This window comes from Taeniopygia guttata, chromosome 4 (assembly GCF_048771995.1).
Source record: "Taeniopygia guttata chromosome 4, bTaeGut7.mat, whole genome shotgun sequence".
In the NCBI taxonomy this organism is placed as follows: Eukaryota; Metazoa; Chordata; class Aves; order Passeriformes; family Estrildidae; genus Taeniopygia; species Taeniopygia guttata.
This window is the reverse complement of record NC_133028.1, coordinates 11,889,719-11,915,980: the sequence shown is the minus strand read 5'-3', so window position 1 is coordinate 11,915,980 and position 26,262 is coordinate 11,889,719. Positions and strand designations below refer to the sequence as shown.

General features: G+C 39.2%; 1 protein-coding gene and 1 long non-coding RNA gene across 11 annotated transcripts in view; one reads left to right on the top strand and one right to left on the bottom strand.

Annotated features, from left to right (window-relative positions):
• Positions 1-26,262, bottom strand: part of PPP2R2C (protein phosphatase 2 regulatory subunit Bgamma) — a 190,717-nt gene that overhangs the window by 122,880 nt on the left and 41,575 nt on the right. For 3 of the 10 annotated variants that reach the window (XM_030270699.4, XM_012573641.5, XM_002196638.6), the window contains exon 1: positions 10,991-11,291. The exons of the other annotated variants lie outside the window; for them this stretch is intronic. Coding sequence is in view for 1 of the 3 variants with exons in the window: in XM_002196638.6 (XP_002196674.1) it covers positions 10,991-11,060 (70 nt within the window). In the remaining 2 variants the exon portion in view is untranslated. Of the gene's footprint in view, positions 1-10,990; positions 11,292-26,262 lie in introns of those variants that run through there. 10 annotated transcript variants of the gene reach the window in all.
• On the top strand, positions 11,765-25,676 carry LOC140683906 (uncharacterized). Its single transcript, XR_012055524.1, has 2 exons — positions 11,765-11,904; positions 18,011-25,676. It is a non-coding gene; the product is annotated as an uncharacterized lncRNA (long non-coding RNA).

Below are 26,262 nucleotides of genomic sequence, written 5' to 3'. Positions count from 1 at the left end.
AAATATCTAATATAGGCATGAGTAATCAGTTATTTTACAGAAACACAACATAAAAAGTGGACTGTTTTAAAGCAGCTAGTTTTGAAAACAGAAATGGAAATCCATGGAAATTATCTGAGTAGCCCCACAGCTAAAGAGATGAGCTCTGGGGGTTTTTATTTGTAGAAATGTTAAATGGATCAATTGGACTACTGCTTTTAAGAACTATTATGATGAACAGTTTTTTCATCCCATCTCTACTTTAGCCCAATGTGATACTGTTGAACTCTTTCAATAAATTCTGCTCATGCTTTCATCAATAAAAGCAGCTTTTGAAAAAAGGAAAATCTTTCTATGCTCCATCAGAAGGTTTCTCAGCAGGGCACAAAACACGGAACAGAAAAAAAACGACTCTACATAAACTCACAAGAACCATCACTTTCACTTAAAAACTAAAACACAAGACTTTAACAAATTCCTTGTCCAGGATATGTAAACTAGTAAAGTTACTGTTTTTATATTAAAAAACTGTCCTCAAGTTTGCTCGAACTGTGTAGCAGCTCTCCTAGTGCCAGGTTCCACCTATAATGGCATGCCCTAGTTAAAATGTTTAAGTATCTCTTGCTGTCACTTGTAGTCAAGTCTCATCTAGCTACTTGTATTTTTTTTAAACTTGCAGGTATTAGCCTTATTTACCTAATATACCTTGCCTTGCAAAGATACATTCCTGTAGTATTTCACTTACACAATAAAATCTCAGATTATGGAGTAAATTTCTGGACTGCTGTGCAAGACCACTAAAGGCAAAGTATAGGAGACTCTGGTAAGTTCTTTATTCCTTTCCTCAATTTCAATTATTTGGATTCTATTATTGTGTTAGATTACATCTATACACGTATGCACAAATTGCTCAATGAAGATTTTTGGATCAAAAGTGGCTTAGCAAAAGGGACATTAAAGGCTTTGAATATCTGCAACATTTCAGAAAAGAAGGCTGCCAAACTGAGTAGTTTTCAAGAAAACTGTAAATTCAACTGCTAAAAATAAAATTATTGAGTTCAATTATTAAAATGTAAAATATAAGAATAGCTTCCTGCACTAACCTCAGTAGAACAACATTCATCAAATCTCATCTGTAATAACCAGGCTAGTGTTTGCTCTGTGGAATCCAGACTGCTAATTCTTCCCATTTACAACTCCTCCCTGGCTTTCAGGAACAAAAATAATTTTCTGTATAAATATACTTACACTTAACAATCAAAAATGAATCCATCTGCAAACAACTCTCCACACTGGCAATCACCTTTGTTAGTAATTATTTATAGTGCACAAGCATCAATGCTTTCACATTTAACATTACTACATTACTACCACTTCCCAGGTACATCCAGGATAACTGCCAGATATTTTTCCAATATACTTATAATTTGTATTTCCTCCTTTCCTTCTACTGTGTATAAATATTGCAAAAGCCTTATAACAAGGTGGTTTTGAAGGAGCACAGCAGCAAGCATCACTACTCTGGAAGTCTTCAGCATGCTGACCAAACTGGTGCACGCTGAGCAGGTCACAGGGAGCAGCAATGGGACTCTGGTGGCAGCTGGCAAATTTGCACCAGCACAAGACAGCACTGCCCATGGTCCCCGTGCTCTCAGGAGCAGGCAGCTGTGCTGGTTCCCTCCCTGCCAGCAAGGGACAAATGCAAACCAGGCCAAGTTTGCTGACATTTCCTGAAGAAGTCTAAACTGACCAGAGCCTCCTCCCCTCTGCTCTGATACTTCTCATGTGATGGGAGTGGCTCCAACAGCAGCAGGGAAGCAAAGATGGGCATCCCAGGCCTTGAAATTGATTTGAAGGTATGAAAAAGTAAAAGATATTTCCAATGAAACAATTTTAAACAAAAGCTGGGAAAAATCAACACAACAAAGAGCTGGTTGTTTGTACTCTGTACAAATCACATTCAGCACTGATTTCTGCAGCACAGTTCAAAGTTAAGGCAACCAAAACCCTTTACTGGGATGTAACGTGAATTCTCACAGCTAGTAAATCTTGCAGTTTTAATATAATTGGCTGATTTGCAACATCATAACTGCTAACAGATGCAACTAATTCGTTTTAAAACTAGCACCTTTTGTAACATTTGTATAGTAACACAGAAGGCTTGCTCTCTATTTCCCTCATTTTTCTGAAATGCATGTAGAAGCACAGAAATGTCTCCTCTATCAAGTAAGGCCATTCCAAAAAACAAAATCTGTTTTCAAGGAAATAATATTTCAGAAAGCTGCAGCTCATTATAGATGAAAATCAGAAATTCAAGGACATTATTTCTCACACCATGATGGAAGGAAAGTTTTGCCCTAGTTTCAGCATTAACCTGACAAGTGCCACTCTCTTGACCAGCTCTGACACACTCAGACCAAAACAGTCTGTGAATTATATGAGACTCGAAGGACAGTGCCCTACATACCAGCTCCTACTGCCTCTGAATGCTGAAATTTCTCCATAGCCATTCCAGGACTTCTAGATTCACATTTCAAGCATAGCAGCTGGGAGGAATACAGGCACACCAGAAACATGCAGGAGCAGTCAACCACAAAACTTCTGTGAGTGCAGCATAAACTTGTATTACAAGTGCACACAACACACACAAAATTACATTCATATAGTACCTGAGCAATGAGAATAACCACCATCCATATGACTTCACTCTTAGTAAGGCTTTCCAGGAAATTCTGTAAGATCTAATAATTCACATCTACCTATTTCAAAAAGATTGCATATGTGGATTCCACTTTGATCTTCACTGTTGATTAAAGAGAATATACTTGACCTAAATCTTCCATTCAAAAGAAGACTGTAGAATACACATCTGACTTCATCTTGTACCGGTTATTCTCATATCACAGATCTGCATGCAGCAATAAAAGGTATCAAATCAAGCAGGGTGTTAAATTAGCATGTATCATGATGAGGAGTCCCATGTGCTACCTCGGCAGTCAATTCAGGCCTACACTCACCAGTCCACTGTGCCTATTTGTTCAACTTTTTCTAATCTATTATTATTGAATTTATTAGTTGAAATTTTCTTTTTATCACAGCACAATGTAGAAATAAATACATTCTATCAGAAATTATTTATGACATAATAGCAGACAGATTCATAAATTGAAACCTCTCAAACAGTACATGATTGGATGAAAGTCTAGAAATAAATAATTGCTAATTGGTGACCAGCTCATTGCTTGAAAACTATTTTTCATTTCTATTTGAAATGTTCATTTAACATCTTAGAATAAGGAGAAATAATACGGAGTCATTAAAATCTGAGATAATGAAATAAACAATCATCTACTTTTAAGTCAACTCAGATTATCTTTATTTCTACTAGAAACTGGCCCAGAAAGTGGTAGAGTAGGTTATGGTTATCTTTAATGCAAATATTACTACCACAGGCAGCATTAGCCTCAAAATTTATGCAAATGATGTTATTTTGTCACTGACTATTTGCAACACCTGAGTCACAGGAACAATAAAAGCACTGCAGACAGGAAGAAGTATGGAAACAGTAACTAAGTTTTAATCAGACATGCATTGAACCAACTCTTAGTCTTTTACTTTCTTCTGTACTCTAAGTAAAACACATAAATGTCATTATAATACAGATGTCTGCATCCTTTTCTTCTCTTTTTTGTAACAGATGGAACAGTGAATAGGAAAGAAACAAACACTGCTATATTTAACAATACAGATCCCAAAACCTGTCATATTAATAATTCACAAAAGTCACTGAACTGGATGGCATATCATGCTGAGGTTTTATTAGGAATCAAATCTCTTAATGTACATTTTTATTATTTGTCTTTCACTGGAAAAATACAGCCTGCTTTCATTTGCATTGAAGCAATAATAAAACCAGGAACAAGAGCTTTCCAGCAAGGTAACTCTGGAGAATAGGAACTCTCTTACCATATATAAGGCTGCTTTGCTCAGTGAGGCTGTTGTTCTTGGTAAAGAATTGGGGAACTTTCACCAGGAACAAGTAAAATAGACCACACTCATTACTAAAGGCAAACTCAGCATTAACCTGAGAACTCTGGAAATAGTTGATCAGGAAAGTGCCTCAACATGGCTAGAAGTTCATTTAAAACCCTTTCTTGTTTAAAAAATCCCAAAAGTGCCCATAACTTTATCTAATTTTCTGAGATTATTACCTTTCCCTGACCAGAGGGAAATTAGCCTGAAATGACACTGAGATTCTACTTTAGGCAAATACTTTGTGTTCTCTTAGCAGACAGTGCTTGAGACAAAGCCTTGCAATGGTGATTGAATAAACTGTGGTGGAAAGTTTCAAGGATACAACTAGTGATGATGTAGTAACACAATGCAAACAGTAAGGATGAGTTACCTTTTCTATGGCTGTAATAAAAGATAGTCAGTTCTTCTTCATTATAAAATATTCAGTATTATTGTATAGTGTTTCACATTTTAAACTGATGCAAGAGCAACATCTACCATTCTCTAAATTCACTATTTAAATATATGATGTATTGCGGAAATGCCTGAGGTTTACACAGAAAACATATAGAAATTATACTGTTAAGTACAGTTTTCATAATGACACATGCACTAAATAAACTTCTCCCATGGTGAACAATGACACTGACTCTACCTGCACAATGTTGTTTACTTTTACATTATTCAATACTTTTAAACTGTCAATTAGAAAAACTCTGGCAGACACAGCAAGTTTGCATGGATCATATTTCTATGCCCACGTTTTAGCTTACACACACATTGCACAGTTCATGTCCTGAGCTTCTGGTTTTAAGGCTTATATGTAGCTCAGTCTATTACATATAACAGCTATATAGTTAAATATGCTATCAACATTTCTATTTATAATGTTTCTAGTCTGCTGGCACCTGGAAAAGCTCCAGATTGCTACATGTTCTTTTTCAGCTCCTTGTTGTCACTGTCATGGCAGGAGCTTGGTTTTAGCTAATATTCTACACGGTCCCTTTCTTTTGTTAATAAATCTTACTCACTTCTCCAGGACCTCTAGAACTATACAGAAACCAAATACATTTATTATTTAGACAGTGAGTGCAAGATCATCTGTTGATTACATATGCATGCAAAGAGAGCCAAGGTTGCCATCATTCCCTAAGGGCAACCCACCAAAATCACTGATCCAGCATCAGAGATTTATCCCTTTGCAAAGAGGAAGATTAGGAAGCCTAATCACACTTGGTAAAGCTTTAATGGGTACACGTAACACTGATGAATAATTGCCATGTGGAGAACATGACATTAAATGAAGATCCAAACCAAGCTAACTGCACGCCTTTGAAACATCTCCTGCAGCTCAGAGTGGCTGCAAGTGCCCCCTTAGGATAATCTAACAACCAGTCCTTAGAACTAACCTCCTCCTTGAAGAGGCAGATATTCTTCTGAGGAGGCAGTAACAAGTAAACACTAACACAATCCTGCTCTTTGGAAATGCTGGGAACAGCAAACTGAGCAACTCCAAAGTCCCAGCCTAGGATCAACATCCTAACCCCAATCCTGATTTATGATTTCTTCATCAAGTACATTTGGCAAGCAAAACAGAGACAACAATATTATGAGCCCAATAAATGTAGCATGAATGGAGTACTTTGAATGTGTAGCTGATGCTACATCATGGCAAGCACTGGTGACAGCATAATTCACTCTGGCTATATCTATCCTGCCTTTGCTGGGTTTGTTGGAGGGAATTGCTGGCCCATGTCACCCCTACAGACATTGCCTTAAATATCTGTGCTGTGCAGATCCAAGCTTCAAGCAGTTCCAATGTTTGGTTTTCCTCTCGATGAACCCCACGCCCAGCTGCAGGTTTGAGTGAGTGAGAAAAGGGATGCAGTGCAAGCCAGTGTGACAGCAATGCTCCAGCTCTGCCTCCATGGCTGCACCCAACTAAGCTGCATGAATAAAGATTACAAAGTCAGCAGCATCACTTGGATGGAATAAACCTTATTAATCCAAATCTTCAAGGCTACTCACAACATTCATCTGAATATCACTGTGAATAAAAGAGCCAAATCCGTGCACAGAAAGACATAACTGTATCCTGTTTAACAAGGGACAAAATCATGCTTTAACACGGTTTACCCCTGTTCACCCTCAACTCAAGGAAAAAAATAACTAACACAAGCAACTACACTAAGAATGAGCAATAATTTCCAGGGCAATTCTAAAACTGTTCCTAACTTAGTCCTGTAAAAATATTTAAATCATCAATATTCACAACATAAATCCTGAATTGCTGGAGGTTGAGAGGAAGAGTTACCTCTTGTACTTTTCTTAATAAGAAGAAATCAGTGAACTAGACTGACCAATGGTGAGCCTGAGCCAGCAGAGAGTTACTTGTTTGCTATATTCATCCAATTAATACCTCAGGTATTAAGGTCTAATTCAATTTATATTTGAGATGTTATAAAAGAAAAGCTCATAAACAAATTTCTTTTTGGCAGATAAAAATTGATGATTTCCTCTCATTTTGATTACTGAAGAAGAGAGATACTATTTTCTTTCATTAAGGAAAAAAAAAATCTGTAAAAAGGGCTCCCTTATCCTCTATAATAATCATTAAGAACAAAAGGGGTTCCTTTATCTTCTATAATAAACATTTCACATGGTTATGATTCAATATGTTTATACTGCACTGCTAATTCTCATAACTCCTCAAATATCATATTTGAAGACATTAATGCACCATTAAAACATTATTAACTTTTTCACAGAAGTGAAGCCATGGAACCAAACGGCACAATTTGACCATATAAACGTCGAGATAGTGCAGGTCACTTCTGCCCCACTGCACCAGTGCAACTCCACTGGCTCCACTTGCATTTGCAGGCCTAGACCAAGGGAGGAGCCTGTGTCTCTCCAGAAATTGGAAGTATAAACATCTTTTTATTCCTTCCCAAAACAGAGATATTCCATAAAAAGTCATCGGTTCATAGGCTAGACTTGTCTGTATGCAACCTGTAATATGCCTTCACCCACCGGAGAAGAATTTTTCCAAATAAATTAGAGATCATGGAGGTGAAACACGTCCTTTAACACAGTTTGGCAGAAATAGTGAATTTTGTTCATTATTTCTGTTAATTGTTAAATCAGTAAAACACAGAGTAACAGAACTAACCTGGCAGCTGAGTAAGAGAGTGGCACCATTGATTACTGCAACTTTTTGCCCCTGCCAGGAAGACAGCAAACATACCAGGCAATTCACTGCTCAGAATCAGACCCTGTGTGGCTGATCCCAAGGCCCTGAGACAGCAAAGTGTATCAGCAGTCCTGTCAGTTTTACCATTAATCTTAAGCACAGGTAACATCAAGGGAACTCCAGGACTGAAGGACATCCTCTGCCAGCTAAAGCAGAAGCCTCTTTCTTCCCCCTTCCCCCAGCTCACAATTTTCTTGCCCTCTCCCTAACAGACTCTGTCTGTACAGTAATGAAGGATCACGTTTCTCCCATCCGACCCATCTTCTCTTCCAGTGCCTCTCCTCCCTCCTGCAGTTGCTGTGCAAATAACACATTTTACTGACCCAACACCTCCTGGGCAACTGCTTCCCACTGCTGTGGTGCAAAAGGCAATTAAGATAAAACACAGCCCTGCTATGAATCACAAGCCTGAACAGATCTCAGAGGTCATCTAGTCCATTCCTCTGCCCCACGGGAGGCTCAGCTATCCCCATGTCATTGCTTGCAGACATCTATGTCACCTGCTTTTAAAAACTTCAGTGATAAAAATTACACAAGCTCCCCAGGCAATATATCCCAGTGTTTCACCACCTTTGCAAAGAAGTTCAATCTTTCCTCACAGCTCACATTTTCTAAGCCTCAGATTATTTTTTCTCTTTCTTCACAAGTCTAACCAGATCTTTTCTATTTTCCTCACACAAACAACTCAAATTAAAGCAGACTGCTTCAAAAGCTATTTTTGAAAGTGATCACTGAAAAATTTGCTGTATATTGAAGCTGGAATTAAATCACCTTTTTTTATTGTGCAACCATAACATAATTTTAAAGACTTTAAAAGACAAAATTATTCATGTTCTGCTTGTATTAATGCCACATTGTGGTTGTGCATATGTGACAGGAGAAACAGGGCCAGGTAGTCACTGTTGTCATATGTGTGTCTATAATGCCTATTAAAGTATAACAGTTACAGTATAACAACAAATCAAAAAATTGTTGAGATTTAAAAACCAATTCGATTTTCCATAGTCAAGGTAAAGCCGCATTTGCTACAGATAATCCCAATGTTAGAAAATAATGACCTATCAAAGAGATGAAATTTGACTTTGCTCAAGCAAAGCAGTTTTGTTAGGAACACCTTCAGTCCACTAGTGAGAGCAGAGCAAATCATATTTGGCTCACAGCTTTCCTATACCCTGAATTCCTGTGTCATCTGACTCTCTGGGCTTTTTTAAATCACTGAAAAACTAAACCAGGAAGAGAAGTAAAGCAATGCTATAGTTAACCCACATCTTCATTATTATTGCTGGCTTTACTTTCCTCAGTGAATAGTCAGACAAAGAAAGGGTTAGAAATACCTCCTTTTGTAAATTAATTTAGTCTGCTGCATGGAATAGCAAGGACAGAGGACTCACTTACCAAGACTTTAAAACTCTAAAAATGAGATAAAATTTTGGTTATTCACAAACAACAATTAATTGGTGACTTCTCTAATACACTGGACAGAACATAAAGCGTTTTTTTCATTTTAAATGGTGGATTATGAAAGCCAAAGAAAAATTTGGATTGGACCCCAAAGAAGTATAACAAGGTAACATGTTACTGCCTTTCTATTGTTGCACTTAACATGTCACAGGACCAAATGCAAGGCCTGTGAAAGGACTGCAGGCTTTTACAATTCAGAAGTCTTAAAGTTCTTTCATGGAGCCAAATCTTTAAACAAAAATATACAAAATTCCACAGAAGAACAAACAAAACACATTTTAAGCACCAGTTTAACTAATGTATTCATTATGCATTTTAATCAAAGTGTATCAATGAGAAATTAAAATTTGTGATGCTCCTCTTTGAGCTGAAGGTCTCCTTGGAAAAATTTCACGGGTAAATCCATTCCCTCATGATTTCCAAGATCTTTTAAAAGGTGTGGCAATGTCAGATATAACAGCTGTGAAGAATTCTATTACACCTGACAAACTGCATTCCCAACAAGAATTACACTAGTCTGAGGCAAAAAACTAATACTTTGCTACTGAAGATTTCAAGAACAGATGCCAACATATTTCATTATGATTTCTGATCACAGGAAAAATATAAAAAAGGTCAGCATTGATATTCAAAGTATATTTTTACCCATTTCAGAAAAGCCCCTCCATGTGCCATGACAGAAGAACGTCCAGTCCTTATGATCCAAGTATCAGGTGAAGATAAACTATGAGAAAAATCTAACACTTACCCCAGCAGTGTCACAAAAATACTAAAAATCTCCATCTAATTTTTAGAACACTCATGACATATAAAAGGACAATATGGATTTGAAAAATCCACCATTATTTTCCTCAGATCACAAAATAGAGAGACTTGAAAATTCAATTTTTAACATAGCTGCACATCTGAAATGTACCATGTATCAAGTATACTGCAGTAATTATACTGTGAATTTTGCAGAATCCAAGGCATGAATTTACAAATTTAAACAAAGTTCAAACAGGTGACCACATCTCAAAACATAAATCATCATTCTGAAAAAAAAATTAACCAAAACTTTGAAACAAATTTGAAAATGCACCACAACATGAACCAGAGTGCAAAGAATGTCCTAGAGGCAAGATTAGCAAGCAATTACAGCAGTCACTGGTAGCAGTTACAGCACACAGCATTTTTAATTTTTCTTCTGAAAAATCTGCATTGTGGTCCTGGTATGACAGAAATCATCCTACTGTTTTCTCCAATCTAAAACAATTCAAATCATCAATAATCAAGAGAGCATAAGCTGATCACGTTTCAGGATGCAGCATGGGAGTATTAAGTGACTGAGCATTGATCAAATGACGACAGAATCTGGAGACTGTGTCTCAAGGAGTATTGGTTGACCCTGATGTTAAGTATGTTCATATTATATAAGCCTACATTGAGTTACTGTTTCTGCTGCTGAAAAGTGCTGTTAAAACTGCACATACAGATATATTTGCAAAGTCAAGCACCTACAAATGTTTTCCTCCTGTTTAATCAATCTTAAAATGGCCTACTCTTAAACCAACTTTCTGGCAAGGAAATACAGACCAGTACCTGACCCAACCACTCCAGAATCTCAAGGCAAATTCTCTCAGCATTTAACATATGTCACCTGCAGGAAAATTCCTTTTTATGTAATAACCTACAAGTCACTGAATGACTTAAAATGAAGGTGCCTTTTCTCATGTACCTTGCACAGACACAGGGAACAGAAAGAAGGCAGCAGCATTTCAAAAGATGATGCTTACATATCCCTTCTAAATGCCTTCTAAATGTATACGGTTCTCTAGGGAACAATCAACAGAGCAATGTCTGTAACGCTCAGGATATAATTACCAAAATGAGATGCATAACCTTCATTACACCAGCAAACAGTTAACTTCACAGATTATTTCTCTTACTTTGGTGCTCTCAAACATTTTTTTTTTTAAGTAATCAGGTGCTTCCCATCTTCTACATTGCAGCTACTGTGCATTCAATGCCAGGTGCTGCACACCTCACTAGCAGAAACTCAGCACAATGCAAGACCTTCTCCAGCCCCTGCACTTTCAGATACTGCTGTAGCATGACAGAATGTCTTCGGGATTTAGCAAATTCAGACAGATTCTGCTGCTACATCCCACAGAAAAACGCCCTGAAATTCCCCCTGCTTAAAAAAGGAAAAAAAAAGGAACAGCCTACATCTCCAAACATGACAGTGCATTCTAGCATAGAATATGCAATGCGAGAAGAGAAAAATGACAGTATTTAGGTTACCTTCAGTCACATAGTTGTGGTCTCGCAGAAAGCTGTGGTTAATTTTCCGTGTGTCCGTGTCCTCGCCCATTTACAGCAGGATTACTCAGCATGCCTATCCGCAGTGGACTGATAGCATCAGCAGAGGTCGTCACAAGAGCACCATCCATGCTGCCACTGCCTAGCAGAGGCGGGGAACACACCGGGCCACTGAGCACAGCATAATGAGCGCTATTGAGGCAGCACAGATTTTGGGGAAGGGGGGGTGGGGGGCGAAGAACAAGCGGGAAAAGGAAAAAAAAAGAAAAAGAAGAAGAAAAAAGCGGGGAAAAGGGAAAAAGAAGTAGCGGGAGAACGCCGGAGGGAAAAACGGCTCCGAGGAATTACGGATGCAGAAAGCCAGTAGGGAGCTTGCGTGAAGGGAACAGAGGCACTTCTCGCACAGTTAAAGAATAGCCCAGCTGTGTCGCAGGTACTCCGAGCACAAGCGGCAGCTCCCGCAGCGGCTGCTCCCGGCGGCGCGGCCGGGCTGCAGCGGGAGCCGCCCTCAGCGGAAAGGCGCGGGAAGGAGCTGAGGGGAGCGGAGCTGAGGGGAGCGGCGCCGAGCCGCGCTGAGGGGAGCGGAGCTGAGGGAAGCCGAGCCGAGCCGCGCTGAGGGGAGCGGAGCTGAGGGGAGGGGAGCGGAGCCGAGCCGAGCGGAGCCGAGCCCCGCTGAGGGGAGCGGAGCTGAGGGGAGCGGCGCCGAGCCGCGCTGAGGGGAGCGGAGCCGAGGGGAGCGGAGCTGAGGGGAGCCGAGCCGAGCCGCGCTGAGGGGAGCGGGCCGGGCCGGGCCGCGCCGCTGTCACACGCCCGTGCCGCATCAGCGCTGGCCCCTCCCCGCCCGCGGCCCAACCGCACCGCATCTGCATGGAGCAAAGTGAAAAATGACACTGCAGGTAATTATTTCAGCTCTTCTGCCGGGAGATGGGCAAGGAGAAGAGCGGAGGGAGGGGGATGAGGGAGAAGAAAACTTCAAGGCGATGAAACGCGTTTGCATCGACACGTACTGCACACGAACATGCGGGCACGGTTTTGTGCTAGTCTCGCTGTCATCTGCAGCAAAAGCAACAGTCGTTCAATGTCAGCCTCTATAAATAGTACCGAAATTGCCAAATATCTGCCTGTGCTAAAGCATTCAACACAGGCAAGGCAACCATTCAGAGGACGTAAGATAATATAACTGTTATTCATCTTTATTACCCCCAGTTTGGTAGATAAATGTAAAATTATGAAGTATTTTAAAACCTCTCTGGCTTCCCTGTGCAGGAAAGAAAAGCTGGACAAAGGGAATGTTTGCAGGTCATTGGTTTTCTTAAACCTGCTACTCTTTCAGTTCATTATCCCATCACCTTGGAAAAGCAGTGTTGAAATACATGCATTCAAAAGTATGAAAATAAGTAAAAGAGGAAAATTACTCACTTGCATTATAAAAGAAAGCTTTCTCTTCATTCCAAATGCTTAATGGTTTCTATTACAGCAATTTTTTTTTCAACTGAACAGAGACAAACAGTTTCCTCTAGATTTTGGTATCTATTCAAGAAACCACAAACTGTTTGCTGCAGAAAGTATGTATTCAGAAAAGGTAAGCACCACTGAAGTTTAAATATTTGAACAGAAAACAAATGGCTGTATACCAAAACCACCTACAGCATGATAAGGGAGTCCACAACCACAAAACAAATAAAGGAGAGAGAATCTTGTTCTTTAGGCCCTGGAATTGAAGATAGAAAGTCCAATTCAGTTGTCAATATCACTACAGTATTTTGTGTAACACCAGATCAATTTTTATCTTTTTTTTTGTGTTTGTTTTCTTTCTTTCTAATCAATTAGGACATATAGTTTTTGAAGGAAAATTCAAGTACCCTGTCATTCCTATAAACTGGCATGTGACTTTGAAAAAAGTATAGGACTACATAAAAACCTGCTCAGGGATAAACATCGAATTTCAGGACTAAGCAAGGCTGGTAGGGAAAGAAGAATAGCAACAGAATTACCTTCTTCTTTTTCTCAGTAATACAGCAAAATAAAACAGAACCATCTCCTGACTAACAAGTAAATATTGTAAAACCTTCACATTTGAGCAGGTGGGAAAATAAGAGAAGTTACTCTGTACTTGCACCTGTAGAGAACACATTTTACAATACTAGAAATGTTATTTCTGCATGGAGAGCATCAGTCACTACTGTGGTGGTACCCACAAGTCTCCAGTATCTGCCCTACCCTCTTCAGAAAAGAGGAAGGAAGCTTTGCAAATGCTGATATTTAGTTTGGACAAAATAGTTCTAATCTATGTGATGGAGCTGGTTTATTTTGCCTTTCCCTGACACTTTATGTTCTTACCTTGGACTTGTTTTTCCAAGGGCAAAATGGCCCATGAGCACTGCACACAAAATCTAACTATGCCTTGGCAAATAGTACAACAAACAACCAGTTTACTCTCAAGTGTTTAACAACAGTTACACCAGTCTGGGTCAAGAAGGCACCTACCTTCAGCATCTGTGCAAACTGCCTGGCCTTACTGTCTGTCCAGATCCCTTTGGAAAGCCTTCCTGCCCTCCAGAAAATCAAAAACCCCACTGGAGACCAGCTGCCACCTAGCTATAACTCCATTTACCACCACTCCCTGGGCTCAGCCATCCAGCCAGTTTTTAACCAGCAAAGAACATATCCATCCAAGCAAAGAGCTGCCAGTTTCTCCAGGAGAATGTTGTGGCAAACTGTCAAAGGCTTTACTAAAGGTCATGTAGGCAACATCCACAGCCTTTCCCTCACCCACCAAGAAGGTCACTTCACCAGAGAATGAGATGAACTGGGCCAAGCAGGATCTGCCTTTCATGAACCTGGGCTGGCTGGGTGTGATCCCCTGACTGTCTTGTACGTGCTGCCTGATGTTGCTCAGGACAATCTGCTCCATGACCTTCCTTGGCACTGAGGTCAGGCTGACAGGCCTCTAGTTCCCTGGACCCTCCTTCCAGCCCATCTGATAGATGGGCTTCACATCTGCTGACCTCCAGTCACTGGGACCCGCTCCTCCCTGTTCCCCAGGGCTGCTGGTAAAGGATGGAAGATGCCTCAGTGAGCATCTCACCAGTTCCCTCAGTCCCCTCAGCTGGATCCCATCCAGCCCATAGATTTGTGTGTGTCTCAGTGGTGTAGCAGGTCACTGATTATTTCCCCTTGGATTATGGGGGCTTCATTCTGCTCCCATCCTTGTCTTTCAGCTCAAGGGACTGGGTACCCAAGAACAATTGGCCTTACTGTTAAAGTCTGTGGCAAAGAAGGCATTAAGTACTTCATTTATTTCCTCGTTCTTTGTCACAATTGTTTCCCCCTGCATCCAGTATGGAATGGAGGTTCTCCTTAGCCTTCCTTTTGCCCCTGATATATTACAGAGCGTGGATTCCCTTGTGAAGGTAACACTGAGAAGCCTCCTCCTATTACTGTAATGACTCCTGAAACTGAAAGGAATGTCACCCTGCAGGGTATTTGATTCTAAAAATCAAGCAGCACATTTGAGTAAAAATGCATAGGAGCAACTTCTATCTTCAAATGTAAATGTGAAAATGAACATGAAAAAAGGCAGCAGTTCATTTCAGCAGAAAATTAACAAATTTTCACATTTACATGTGAAATGAACATGTGTTCTGTCCTTTCTGAGAAAGAGAATCATATGGAAAAACTTATTATTGAAAAGAAATAGATAATACATTATACAAATGATGAGTACAATCTCAAAATAGTCTCACTGACAGTCTGTAAAAAAACCTAATGGAACCATTTTCTTTGTAAATACCTCTACATTTATGTGACCAAGGTGGTTGAGAGAATTCTGGCTTTCTTGTTCCTGATCTTCATGTAAACTCACCAATAACTGTCCTTTATTTGTCCTCAATCAGCTCAAATGTTACAATTTCTATGGTCTGTTATTTAGAGCCTACACTGGTTATTTTTTTAGGTGTAATTTAAGCAGTCAGAGGTCTTTTCATTTTTCCTAGGAACTAAGTAGACATTTTTTAGTGAAGTCAAAATTGCAACTCCCACCCAGAGATAATTTTCTCCACTCACCATTAGAGAGGTTTATGGACAACTTCCTGAGGCATCACTTTTGGGTCAAATCATACTTACCTTGTTCTTCTTATTTTTAAGTTAAAAACAATATCATAAGGAGGAACGGAATGAGGAGGAAGCCTTTAACAAAAACCCTAGACAATATTCCCAGTGTGCATGCTAATGCCTTCCCTAAGATTATGAGCCAAATCCTTACTGTGTGGCAAATATTAGCACTCCACTGACTTAAGCAGGTCAGTTCACATGAGAAAGATTAGCAAAACTCTGCTCTAAATTTGTATCACAATGCAAATTTGTGAGCCAACATTTACAGATAACTAGCTGTGCCATTTTAAAATGCTACTTATTATCAATCCCACCTATAACCTACATAATTTGATCTGGTCAAATACCCGGGGAGAAGGTGGTGAGGAAGGAAGCTTTAATCAAAAGTGTATCAGTTATTTGGACTTTCATAATAGTTCACAATCCAACTCATAAACCTCTAATTGAGCTGAATACAGCACAAACAGAAAAATAAAAGTGTGTCCTATCTTAAAGAATTTATAAGTAAATTATAAAATAGAAGAGCTACATATAGATCAGCAGTGACATTTAGGTAAACAGTCAGTAACAAGGATGGAGTCCTGGTTTAGAGTTTCTTCAAAAGAAGGTCATTAGAGACTGTGCAGAGAAGCAATAAACTGGATTCGAGAGGTTGAAAAATAACTGCATAACAAGAATAAAACAAGCTTAGACATACAAAGAGGAGAACTGGCCAGCAGGTCAAGGAGGAAAGTAAAAGGCAAGAGCAGGCATGACACAGATGCCAATACAGACTGGGGGTGTCAGTAAAAGAAGAGGTAAAAGGAGCAAAACAAACAAAAATGGGTCTGTGCCAGGAGGAGAAAAATCTCATAGGACAGGGAAAGAAAATATTTAAAAAGAGGAATAAACCTACATTTCCCTTTGTCAAAGTTTTGGGCAGAAGAGTCAGAGAAGAGGGAAGGGGTGAGGTAGAAGTGAAAACCAAAAAACCAGTCAACCAACCAATGAAAAAACAAAACAAAAAAAAAAAAAGCCAGAAATGGTAGCCAGAGGCAGCCAGTACCCCGAGGAAGGAATCAAAAACTATTTATGATACAAATGGAACTGAGAATGTAAGGATTGGAAATAGTGTAGTCTAACAGTAAGGAATGGAAGAACAAATCTTTGGCTGAATCACGTTTGCTCATCGCATTTCCAGCAAGAAGCTCTGCAGCACAAGAGAGGGAGGAATAAGGCATTAGAAGGCAGTTTGTCTTGAAGGTTACTGTGTAATCCTGTTTATAAACACCTGTCGAATATGGCCATCCTGTTTTGTTCCTGCAGAACATTTCTATTCTTCTCTTAAACATTTTTCCTGAAGAGCCTCTGTTTAGCTTTGGCAGACACTAAGAGCACAACCTTTAATAATTAAAACTCTTAATATCTGAAATAGAACATCATCAGGTACTCCAAGTCTCCATTTTACTTCTGAATTACTCCATTATAGCCCCAAATTCATCGCTCCATCTGAATTAGAATAATTAAGCTTGAACTGCAATTGAAGAAAAATAGTAGTGGAATACTTAAATTTTTTTTTTTTGTCTAACAGTGGCTTTAAATGAAATGAAACAATTTTCAATTGGCACAAAATTTTAATTATTTGTAAAGAACGAGATTTAAAGAATGTGATGGTAAAAAAAAAAATCAAACCTTAGAAGTTGTACAAATTTTGCCGACTATATAGCAGACTATATTAAATATTACCTTAACTTAATGTTTGTGACATCAGAGGAAGGTTTTAAGAGATTTGATAGCATTTGCTATCAAATATTTGCTACCATATCCTAGTATCAGCAAACTGCAAAACAGTGCCAAGTTTCTGCAAATAAAATAAGGTAACACATACAATTAGTCAACCACAGAAAAAATACAATAAAATATTTAGCCAACCCTTGACAATCACAGCTCATTGAATCTGAATTTGCTTACAAACAAAAGATGCTTGTAAGAGAGATATTGTCTCCCTTTAACATATATACAGAGATTCAAAATGCCCTGCTACTGACTTCTCCAGTTAGGCCACTGGCAAATTATTTTTGCTGTTCATTTGTTTATTCATAATGTCCACAAAAATAAGATTATACAGTACAGTCATACTTCTGTTCAAAATACTTTGATTTAAAAGGACAAAGTAGCAAGGAATAAAAATGTGATGAAAAGCTATTGCCCTAGTCTTCCTCTAGCTCTACTCAGCTTGACAGTGAAGGACTCGGAGCTTTCAGCCAGGTATAAACAGCAAATTCACTCCCTTGAGTTTGTGTAGTTTTCCTTCTCAAGTCCTTCTGAAGTCCTTTTTGTATTTGTTTAATAGCCAATACAATATACATTATATTTGCTACTATGCAGTTCCTTTTTTGATTGTTTCTGACAGCTAAACAAAAGCAAATAGATACTGCCAAAAGCTAACATAAAAAGCAATAAAAGAAAAATCATATCAATCACAGCTCTCAAGTAAAAATTGATTTTGCTTCTTTTAACACTTCATAAGTAATCATTTAGAATCTTTATATTTACAGCATTTAATTCATATTTTGCTACAGTCTTCAGTCACATTTAATATTTATTTAAAATTATGATGCAGCCCAAAATTTTAAAAAAACTAATGGCTGCTATCACAATTGAAAAAATATACCATTACTCAAAAAGGGGAAATTTCTGCAACACACTACCTTTTGCTGCGTTACATCTAAAAATAACACCTGCCTAGAAGAAGTAATTTATTTTTAGCCTACCTACTCCAGACACAGAGTAAAACTAATGCCTCCCAGCAGCTGGTGATTCTGGAAAGCAAGCAATTAAAAGTTATCATTGAGTAATTTAAATTACAGAAGCCAATTTCTGTCAATGTCTTTCACTCTCTCTGTTCAGGTGAGCGTTGCATAAGGATCCTGGGCTGAGTCAGAGCCACTTGAAGGTTTGCAGAAAGCCAGAGCATGGGATGAGCTGAATACACACCACACTCACAGTTTCTCACAGAGCAGCCAACGGTTTTGCTCTTATTTTTTCTGTGATGTGCTGATGTGCTGTGAGTGCTGAAACTCAACAATATGAAGAGCTCTGGGCCTGATTTAATGATTTTTATGACCTGAGAGAGTGCAGTCAGGATATTTGGACATAAGGAGCTAGCAAGAAGGCTGCCTGAAGCAAAACAGATTCCCTGAGCTATGACAGTTCTGTGCCACCAGGATGCCCCTCTGCTCCTCTCTGGGGCCACTGCTTCATTCTGGCTGCAATGGAGGTTTCCCCATCCTACCACAGCAGCTGCACACCACAGCCCTCTCTGTGCTCCACAGTGAAATGTTAATCCAGTCTGGCAACCTGCACTGGGCACTGCTTTCAGGTGTTTTCTATGAAAAAGGAAGAATTTGGAAACATAAACAGTTCCCTACCTGCAGCCAAAGAGCTGGAGCTCTGCCACAAACAGCAACTGCACCTTTGCCTGGTCCTTCTGTGGTTTAAAATCACATCTAAAAAAATCCTGCAACCTATCAGCTAGTGAACTCAAGGAAGCAGGTAACAAGAGCATGAACAAATTCCAGGAGTGAGTTCTGCACACTCTAGAGGCAAGCTTTAATTTGGCAAATTTCAGAATACTCTTAACAGATTTCAGTGGGATCTAGGTTTAGCAAGAGATAGAAAGCGAGGCTGCAAAATCATAGGGGAAGGAAAAGCAGAAGGAACAGACAAGATGCCAAAAGGACATGCTGGAATTTTTCCCAGAATTTACTAGTTTGGAGGTTAAGCCTATTCAATGACTGCAGCAGGAATGGGAAGAGTGGTGTAAGGGAAAAGCACAGGATGAAGAATAAAGACCAAGCACTAATGCCATCTGTGAGGCTTTAGCCACATCATTTATCTTCATTATTCTTTTTCCGTCTTCCACTGCCTTGCCTATTTAAACCAAAAATTACAAGAGCATAAACACTGTCTTCTCTATTGCAATCATCACATGGAGACTGATGCAGGACCCTTGGGCAATGCTGATACTTATGAGACGCTGCTCCTAGCTAAAGCTCATCTGTTTCTAAAACAAGCTTCTGTGTCCTCTAAAACACAAGGCATATTATTTACTCCACTGCAAAGGAGAATGGTTCAAGATGAGTTTCACATAGAAAATAGAAAACCTCTCAGTGACAGAACCTGTCACTGTGCCAAGTGAGCCAGGGACCCTGGTGGACAAAGGAATACAGAACCTGAGGAAGAAAGTAGGCTTGGGGACAAGTGTTGAAACAAAAGTTTCCAAGGCCTCTAACTTTTAATAGAGGTTACTCTGCTCCCAAGTTTCTCAAATTGAAATGCTAATACAAATATAAATATATTCCAAACAAGAAATATTATGTTAGGTTTGGTATCACTGCACTGCATACTGGAGAAAGCCTAATACTAGTTTTGCTAATTTACTTTAGTTCTAGAAATACTTTATACAGGTATTAATTAACTCAAATACAGCATCACTTGCATATTGCCTCATACCTAATGTATGAGACAGCATATACTTTGTTACTGCTGTCTGGTGTGAATAGGTCACTTTCTCTCTAAAGGCACACCCTATGACACCATCCTCTCTCCGAATTACCCTACAACTTCAGTAGAGCTCACTACAATGTTCTCCTGCTGTGCAGGAGAGAAAAGCTCTTTAAATTTATGTCTCTACATTGAAGACTTTAAAATCATGCTGCATATAGTTTATTCAAAGTAACATTTTTTTATGTTACACCCTTTCTTGCTCACAGAAAGCAGAAAATCTACCCACGCTACTAAAAAATTATGAATTTGTGAAGTAGATCCAAAGAAGGATGGTTAAAGTTCTGCTGGAAAGGGCTGGAAATCATGAGGGAAATGTTTCAGTGGCTGTTCATAATGAACAGATCACAGGCATCAGAGCACACGGCACCAGAGGCTGCTGATTGTGCTGTCACAGCGTGGAGCTTGAGGACAGAGCTGTGTGCTGCCTCCCCAGCAAGTCACCCAGCACCCTGCCAGAAGTGCTCTCCAGACAAGATCTACCACTGCACAGCCTGGCAAGGCTGCAATTACAAAACTAACTTCATACCCTAAGACAAGATGACCCACATCCCAAATAACTTCTGTAGATGTCAGGCTCTGGAGTGGGAGATAAAGCCTGCTGAGACTGAAAAGCCTGGAAAGAAATGAAATAAGAACCTACACATATATACATGCAAAATAATTATAAAGTTGTCACTTGAGGGCACTGGACAATCCAAAGAAATGTTGCTGAGAACACAGATCCGAAAGGGTCCTGATAAAGGAATTTATAGCATGGATACAGGCACTGTCAGAACTTCTTTACACTGTGTAGACATATTTGTTTGCATATTTATCCAAGATAGGAACTAGGAAGAGAGGGAGAAAAGCAAGTGAGAACAGTTTCAAACCCATGCTAAGGGTCATATTCCTCCTTCCTGAATACCAATGGACCAAAACATACATTTCAGCAGTACCCCAATGTGGCATCTGGGTGGTCAGGCTACTACACAGTCAAACCACAGAGAAAGGAAAACAGTTTCTAAGACAGCATTCTTAAAAGATTAAGCCAATAAGATACAGAAATCTTGAGTGATGGAGCTTGAACAACTTCAACAGAAAAAATAGAAGACACAGGGGAAAGAGATCAAAGCAAATACAAAGAAACAAACTTTCCACACAAAATCAAGTGAGGAAATATCATAAAATATCAGAAGCTGACTGAGAATTTGTAACAGCTAGAAAGTATTTGTTAGGAGCTATAGTGAAAGGACAAGGAGTAATTTCAGGTGCAATTTGTTGCAATTGAAAAGGGTACAAATTGAAAGAGGAGAAATTCAGTTCAGATATTACAAAGAAATTTTTTACTGTGAGGGTGGTTAAGCATTGGAACAGGTTTCCCAGGGAGACTGTTACTGGCCTGTCCCTGGCAGTGTTGAAGGCCGGGCTGGATAAGGCCTTGAGCAGCCTGGTCTAGTGGGATGTGTCCCTGCCCATGGCAGGAGGGGTTGGGATTATGATCTCTAAGGCCCATTCCAACCCCTTAACATTATATGATTCTATTATTTTTTCAGGCAGAAGAAAAAAATAAAAATCAAATCAAACTAGCAGATTATATTCACACACACATTAAAATGCAAACCACAGGTTTGCATAACATTTTGCTAATTCAGACCTCAAAATATTTCAGGTAACATTAATTCAGGAACAATTCCTGCCCATGGCAAGTCTATGAAATAAAATCAACAGGATCATTTATTACTGGTTTTGAATTCTAAACACAGTCATACAAAGATGTCAGTTTGAAAGGGACTTAGCCCAAAAGACTATGTTATTCACAGGACTGCAGAATAATGACATGGCATCTGACAGGGCATTCAACTTGACTCTTTCCTTTCACCAGTGTAATTAATTAATTCAGATAGGTATAATACAAACATCTTTTTCTCCAGCATTGCCGTACACTACAAAGAGTAGCTGCATATTTCTGTGCTCTCCAATAACTAAGGTGACATGAAAATCCAGCCATCTGAAGCACCTGCAGATCCTGGCCATCCTTGACCACAGAGGCAAACAGAAAAGCAAAACAAAAAGCTGTTCTAGAAAAGGATACAGTGCTAGATTTTTTTTCTTGTACATGATATTTACTGCAATATTGCTAAAACAGCCTCAAGAGAGAGGAAAAAAAACCTAGCTGTGTCAATATAAACAATGATTTTGCTATTAGCCTTTCCCCCAGATCATCCAAATATTTAAACTACTTTAGCATCAGATGTACAATAACAAATGCTGCACCTGCTGTACAGCTGAGATTTCTGAAATAATACTTAGCTGGTAAAACAAAAGCTAAAAATAAAATCAAGCTATTTAAAATGGGGAGAAAAAACACCAATCCACAGGAAACAAACATATAAGCACTCAATGATGTGAGAAAAAAAAGTAATTTGTATGCAGAAATGTAGAAAGAAAGATGGTTCTGAATGACATTAAAGGTTCACAAGACACATTAAACCCAGAATTTTGAGTAGTATGAAATCCTATACTACATTGCAGTAAACAGCAAATGCACTTAAAGGTTCTGTTCCACTTCTGGCCACCTTCATACCAACAGCAGCAATCAAAATTCAGAAAAACAGAACAAATTGCAGAGGTGATCTGACATTGGAATTTGAGAATTCTAAAGTAAACAATTACTGAGAAGACTCCTGTAGGAATCAGCTGAAAGGAATGGAAGCACAAACATCAAATGAAATAATTTTTTTTTTGGCTCGAGACATAGTAAGCACAAATTAAATTAAAGGAAAACTTACAAGGGAAAGTACAATTGGAAAGCTATTAATTTATTTTGCAACCTAATGAAGGACTAAGCACCTACAAATTAAGTGCTGCAGTGAAAACAAGCGGAGAATTTGGAAATGTAAGGTAAAGTGCTTTGACTACCCAGTGTGGAAACCTCCCACTCGAGGGAGCTCCCTAGAACCAGCACCCAGGAACACTAAATAACAATGTTCAATCATTCATTGCAGAGCTCAGAGATCTCAAGTAAGGTCACAAAGGAGCCATGCTTGCTGAGATAAGACCCTGAGCAGGAATATAGCCCAAATAGTTGGTGACACTGAGCATAATTCCCTGAAAAAAAATGGAAGATAGTCCTACCTTACTATATAATTGTGTGCTGCTAAGTCATATGGGAACTACAGTATCATTCCCCTTAGTTCAAGAGGAAAAAAACCCAAAAAACTGGGTATGAACATTTACCATACTTCCTGCTTAAATTGCCCCAAGCATTAACCCAAATGTATTACTTGTAGAACCAGAAATTATCCTGAGCAAAATGAACACATCCGTGTCTTTGTGATGGAGATGCTCAACATGGCCAGGAAATCTGAAATTTTTGAGCCAAACCTGAGGTCAATTTCAAGTTTTTACACTGACAATTACTTTATGTAACAGAAAAACAGTCACCTGAACAGGATCTGGAACCACAATTGCATGCAACAGTGCATAAGAGAAAATTCAACCTGGCAAAGGGGAAAACAGGAGCCCTCACCAGAGGCCAATAACCTGCTGTTGGAGAAGAAAGATCTGCTAAGCAAAGCCAAGACCCAGTGCCTCACTAATCACTTAAACAAAAAAAGAAGGGGTGTGGCCACTTAATAGTACAACTTTTTGCTGAACTCTGCAAAATTATATTTAACCTTACTTACAGCTAGACAGGGATTAACACAGTTGCTGAGCAAGCATAAATGCTAGGCTTTAGCACATCTGTAGTCTAAGAGAATGAACTAATTTCCACTAATGAACTGCTGAGCCAGCACAAGGCAAAGACCAAACCATGGGAAATGTAATGAAATAACAGTATGCTTAAGACAATTATATATCAAAGAAAAGAGAATGATGTCTCTAAGCTTCACAGAGTAACTACCTGGGGAGGCATGAAGAAGGCATCTATGAGACACAGTACCTGAGGGCACAATGACCAGGTATCTGAGGACAGAACAGAAGCAGTAAAACAAATGAGTAGTCTGGGAAAGCAGGGAAGTGAGCTGTGGTTATGGCAGTTTGGCAGGAATAAAGGCAAATTCAAAAGTCAACATGGTGGGCACAGCAGAAGAGGATAAACACTGCAGACCCCAGCAGCAAAAAACTGACCTTTTGTAGAGACATTAAAGTTTTTCAGAGAAAAAAACTTGATACACCAGGAGGTGTATCCTTTAATCCCTCATGCCATGAGTGCAGGCTGTAAGAGAGGGGGTTGGCGTATCTTATGGGGTGGGAGGGCATAAACACCTTGAAGTATAGGTGTCTACCATAATCACAAAATTACAGTCACAGAATGGTTAAGGTTGGAAGGGAGCACTGGAGGTCACCTGGTCTAACCTCCCAACTCAGGCAGGGTCCCCAAAAGCACACTACTTGGGATTGCATCCAAACAGCTTTTGAGAACCTCCAGAGGAGATGAAATTACATATGCTAATGACTATAGGCTGTTCCTCAAACCCACTGCCATTTATGTAATCTCTTTAGTTACAGAATTCCTCCATCAACACCCCCACTGCCATTCTCACCTCATAACCTGCCTCACTGATTGCTGACACTGCTCATGATCCTGACTTGTTCTGATTATCCCATAGCTAAATGCCACTGATTTTTAGTTGTCATTGCTTTGCTTAGCCTATAAACACTGTTGACTTGCATAAGCTTTTAAATAATCCTATCTCCCTGTAAAATGATTCTTCCTTACCAGATAATACTGCTGCACACCCCCTCCATCAAAGCTAACCCACATTAACACAGTGTCAAAAACATAACAAAAAGGAAATACAGTTGCATTTTCCGTTAGGCTAAATGGATGCATGCAAGAGATACTCTAAGCCTGGCTTGAGTTTTCAGGGTAATTTCTTCATTTCAGAAACTCAGTGCAGAAATGGGAACAACATGGTAAATGTATCCATTTCCATGAAGTGTCATCCTATGAATTTGACTACATGTATCCAAGTGTATTTCAGCATAAAGCTAAGGACTGTTTAGTATCTAACCATAAATCTCATCCTCATACCAGTCAAGCACTTTCACAAATTTTAACATGCAGCTATATGATCAAAAAATTCTTTCAAATATGATATGCCAGAAACATCTGGCAGTATGCAATTTGTATAGTTCTATTTAAAGAAATTTAATCTAAAAATTTCCTCAGTAACACTCTGAGAAGTGTAATTTCTCTAACTCCTTGGGACAGTAATTAAGAGTGGCTTCTTAATTGTTCAATTAATCTATAGTAAACCAGGAAAATTTATCTTTTATTTGTGCTAATAATGGGAGCTTTTCAAATTCACCAGAAAACACATGAATAGACTACAGATTTTATATAGTATCATTTCAGAGGAAGCACAGTAAACTATATATTCTATAATATCACACTGTTACAGGAAAAGCTCAAGGAAAAACAAGCAGGTCAACATATTTCAACAACAGGTGAAATAATAACAAAGGAATAAAAAGAGAACCAAAAAATTGCAATTCTACATTGCATTTAACCATCTAATTCTCTCTCTGACACTCCAACATCTCTCACACATTTTGTGACTATGGCAGATTTGCCCCAGCCCCCACTGTGCAGCTGAGTTGTCCCCCAGCTCATTGCTGTGGGCAAACATCAGCACTGCTGGGTGCTGTAAGACAGCTCTGGCCAGCACAGGCAGCAGGGCTGGCTCAGCACTTTCAGACCACCCAGTGCCACATTCCCCAGCACTGAGGGCTCACTCAGCTACCAGAGGATGAACAGTCACTCTCTTCTCTCCCCTTCCCCAGCTTTGGGTGTTCCTGAACTAGAATCTTTCAGCTTCGAGATTGTTTTGCTTGTTTCTCTCTTACAATGCCATCAAAACCCCTGAAAACTTTTACAAATAATGAGACATACTTGTTGCCACAGCAATTCTTCAAAAATCTGTTCCTGCCACCACCAGTAAAGGTTCTGCCATAACAAGAGCCTAACTCACCTCTACATTTTATGGCCGAGAGCCAATGCTATTGCATTGCCTATATTCCATTTGGAAAAAAAATGCAATTAGAATGGATTCATGACAAGCTAGACCCTGACCTTTAGTTTTGACTTTGGCTACCTTTTGTTTGTTTGTGAGGCCCTGTAATTGTTTACACACAATATAAATTGAATCTGTGGCACGCGAAATCCAGGCTCTGCAGCCTCTGTAGGTAACCTAGGGTTAGAGGTTAAAGAACATTGACATTTTGACAAATTGCTGTAATTTGAGGAATAATCTGAAGTCCTGCTGGGACACAATTGAGCCTGTGAGGCTAGTTGTTAATGATAATAAAAGCTGACACGGTAAAAATGATAAAATTAAAGAGAACACTCAGTAATATAAGTACCTCCAACATATGACATTGACGATCCAGTTAAGGGGGCCAGTAAAAATATCACTGGTGAGTAACTTAATACTCCAATTCCAGTTACAGAACTCTCTACTCATTTGTGGAAATAATTTTGTCTTTTCTGCTTACAAGCTATCTGTTTCTCATAATTTTCAGAACATGCAGTTTTCATAATATCTTCAGTAATGTAAGGTCATAATTTCAATTTCTGATTAGTTTGTTTCTATGTAACAGTAGATAAA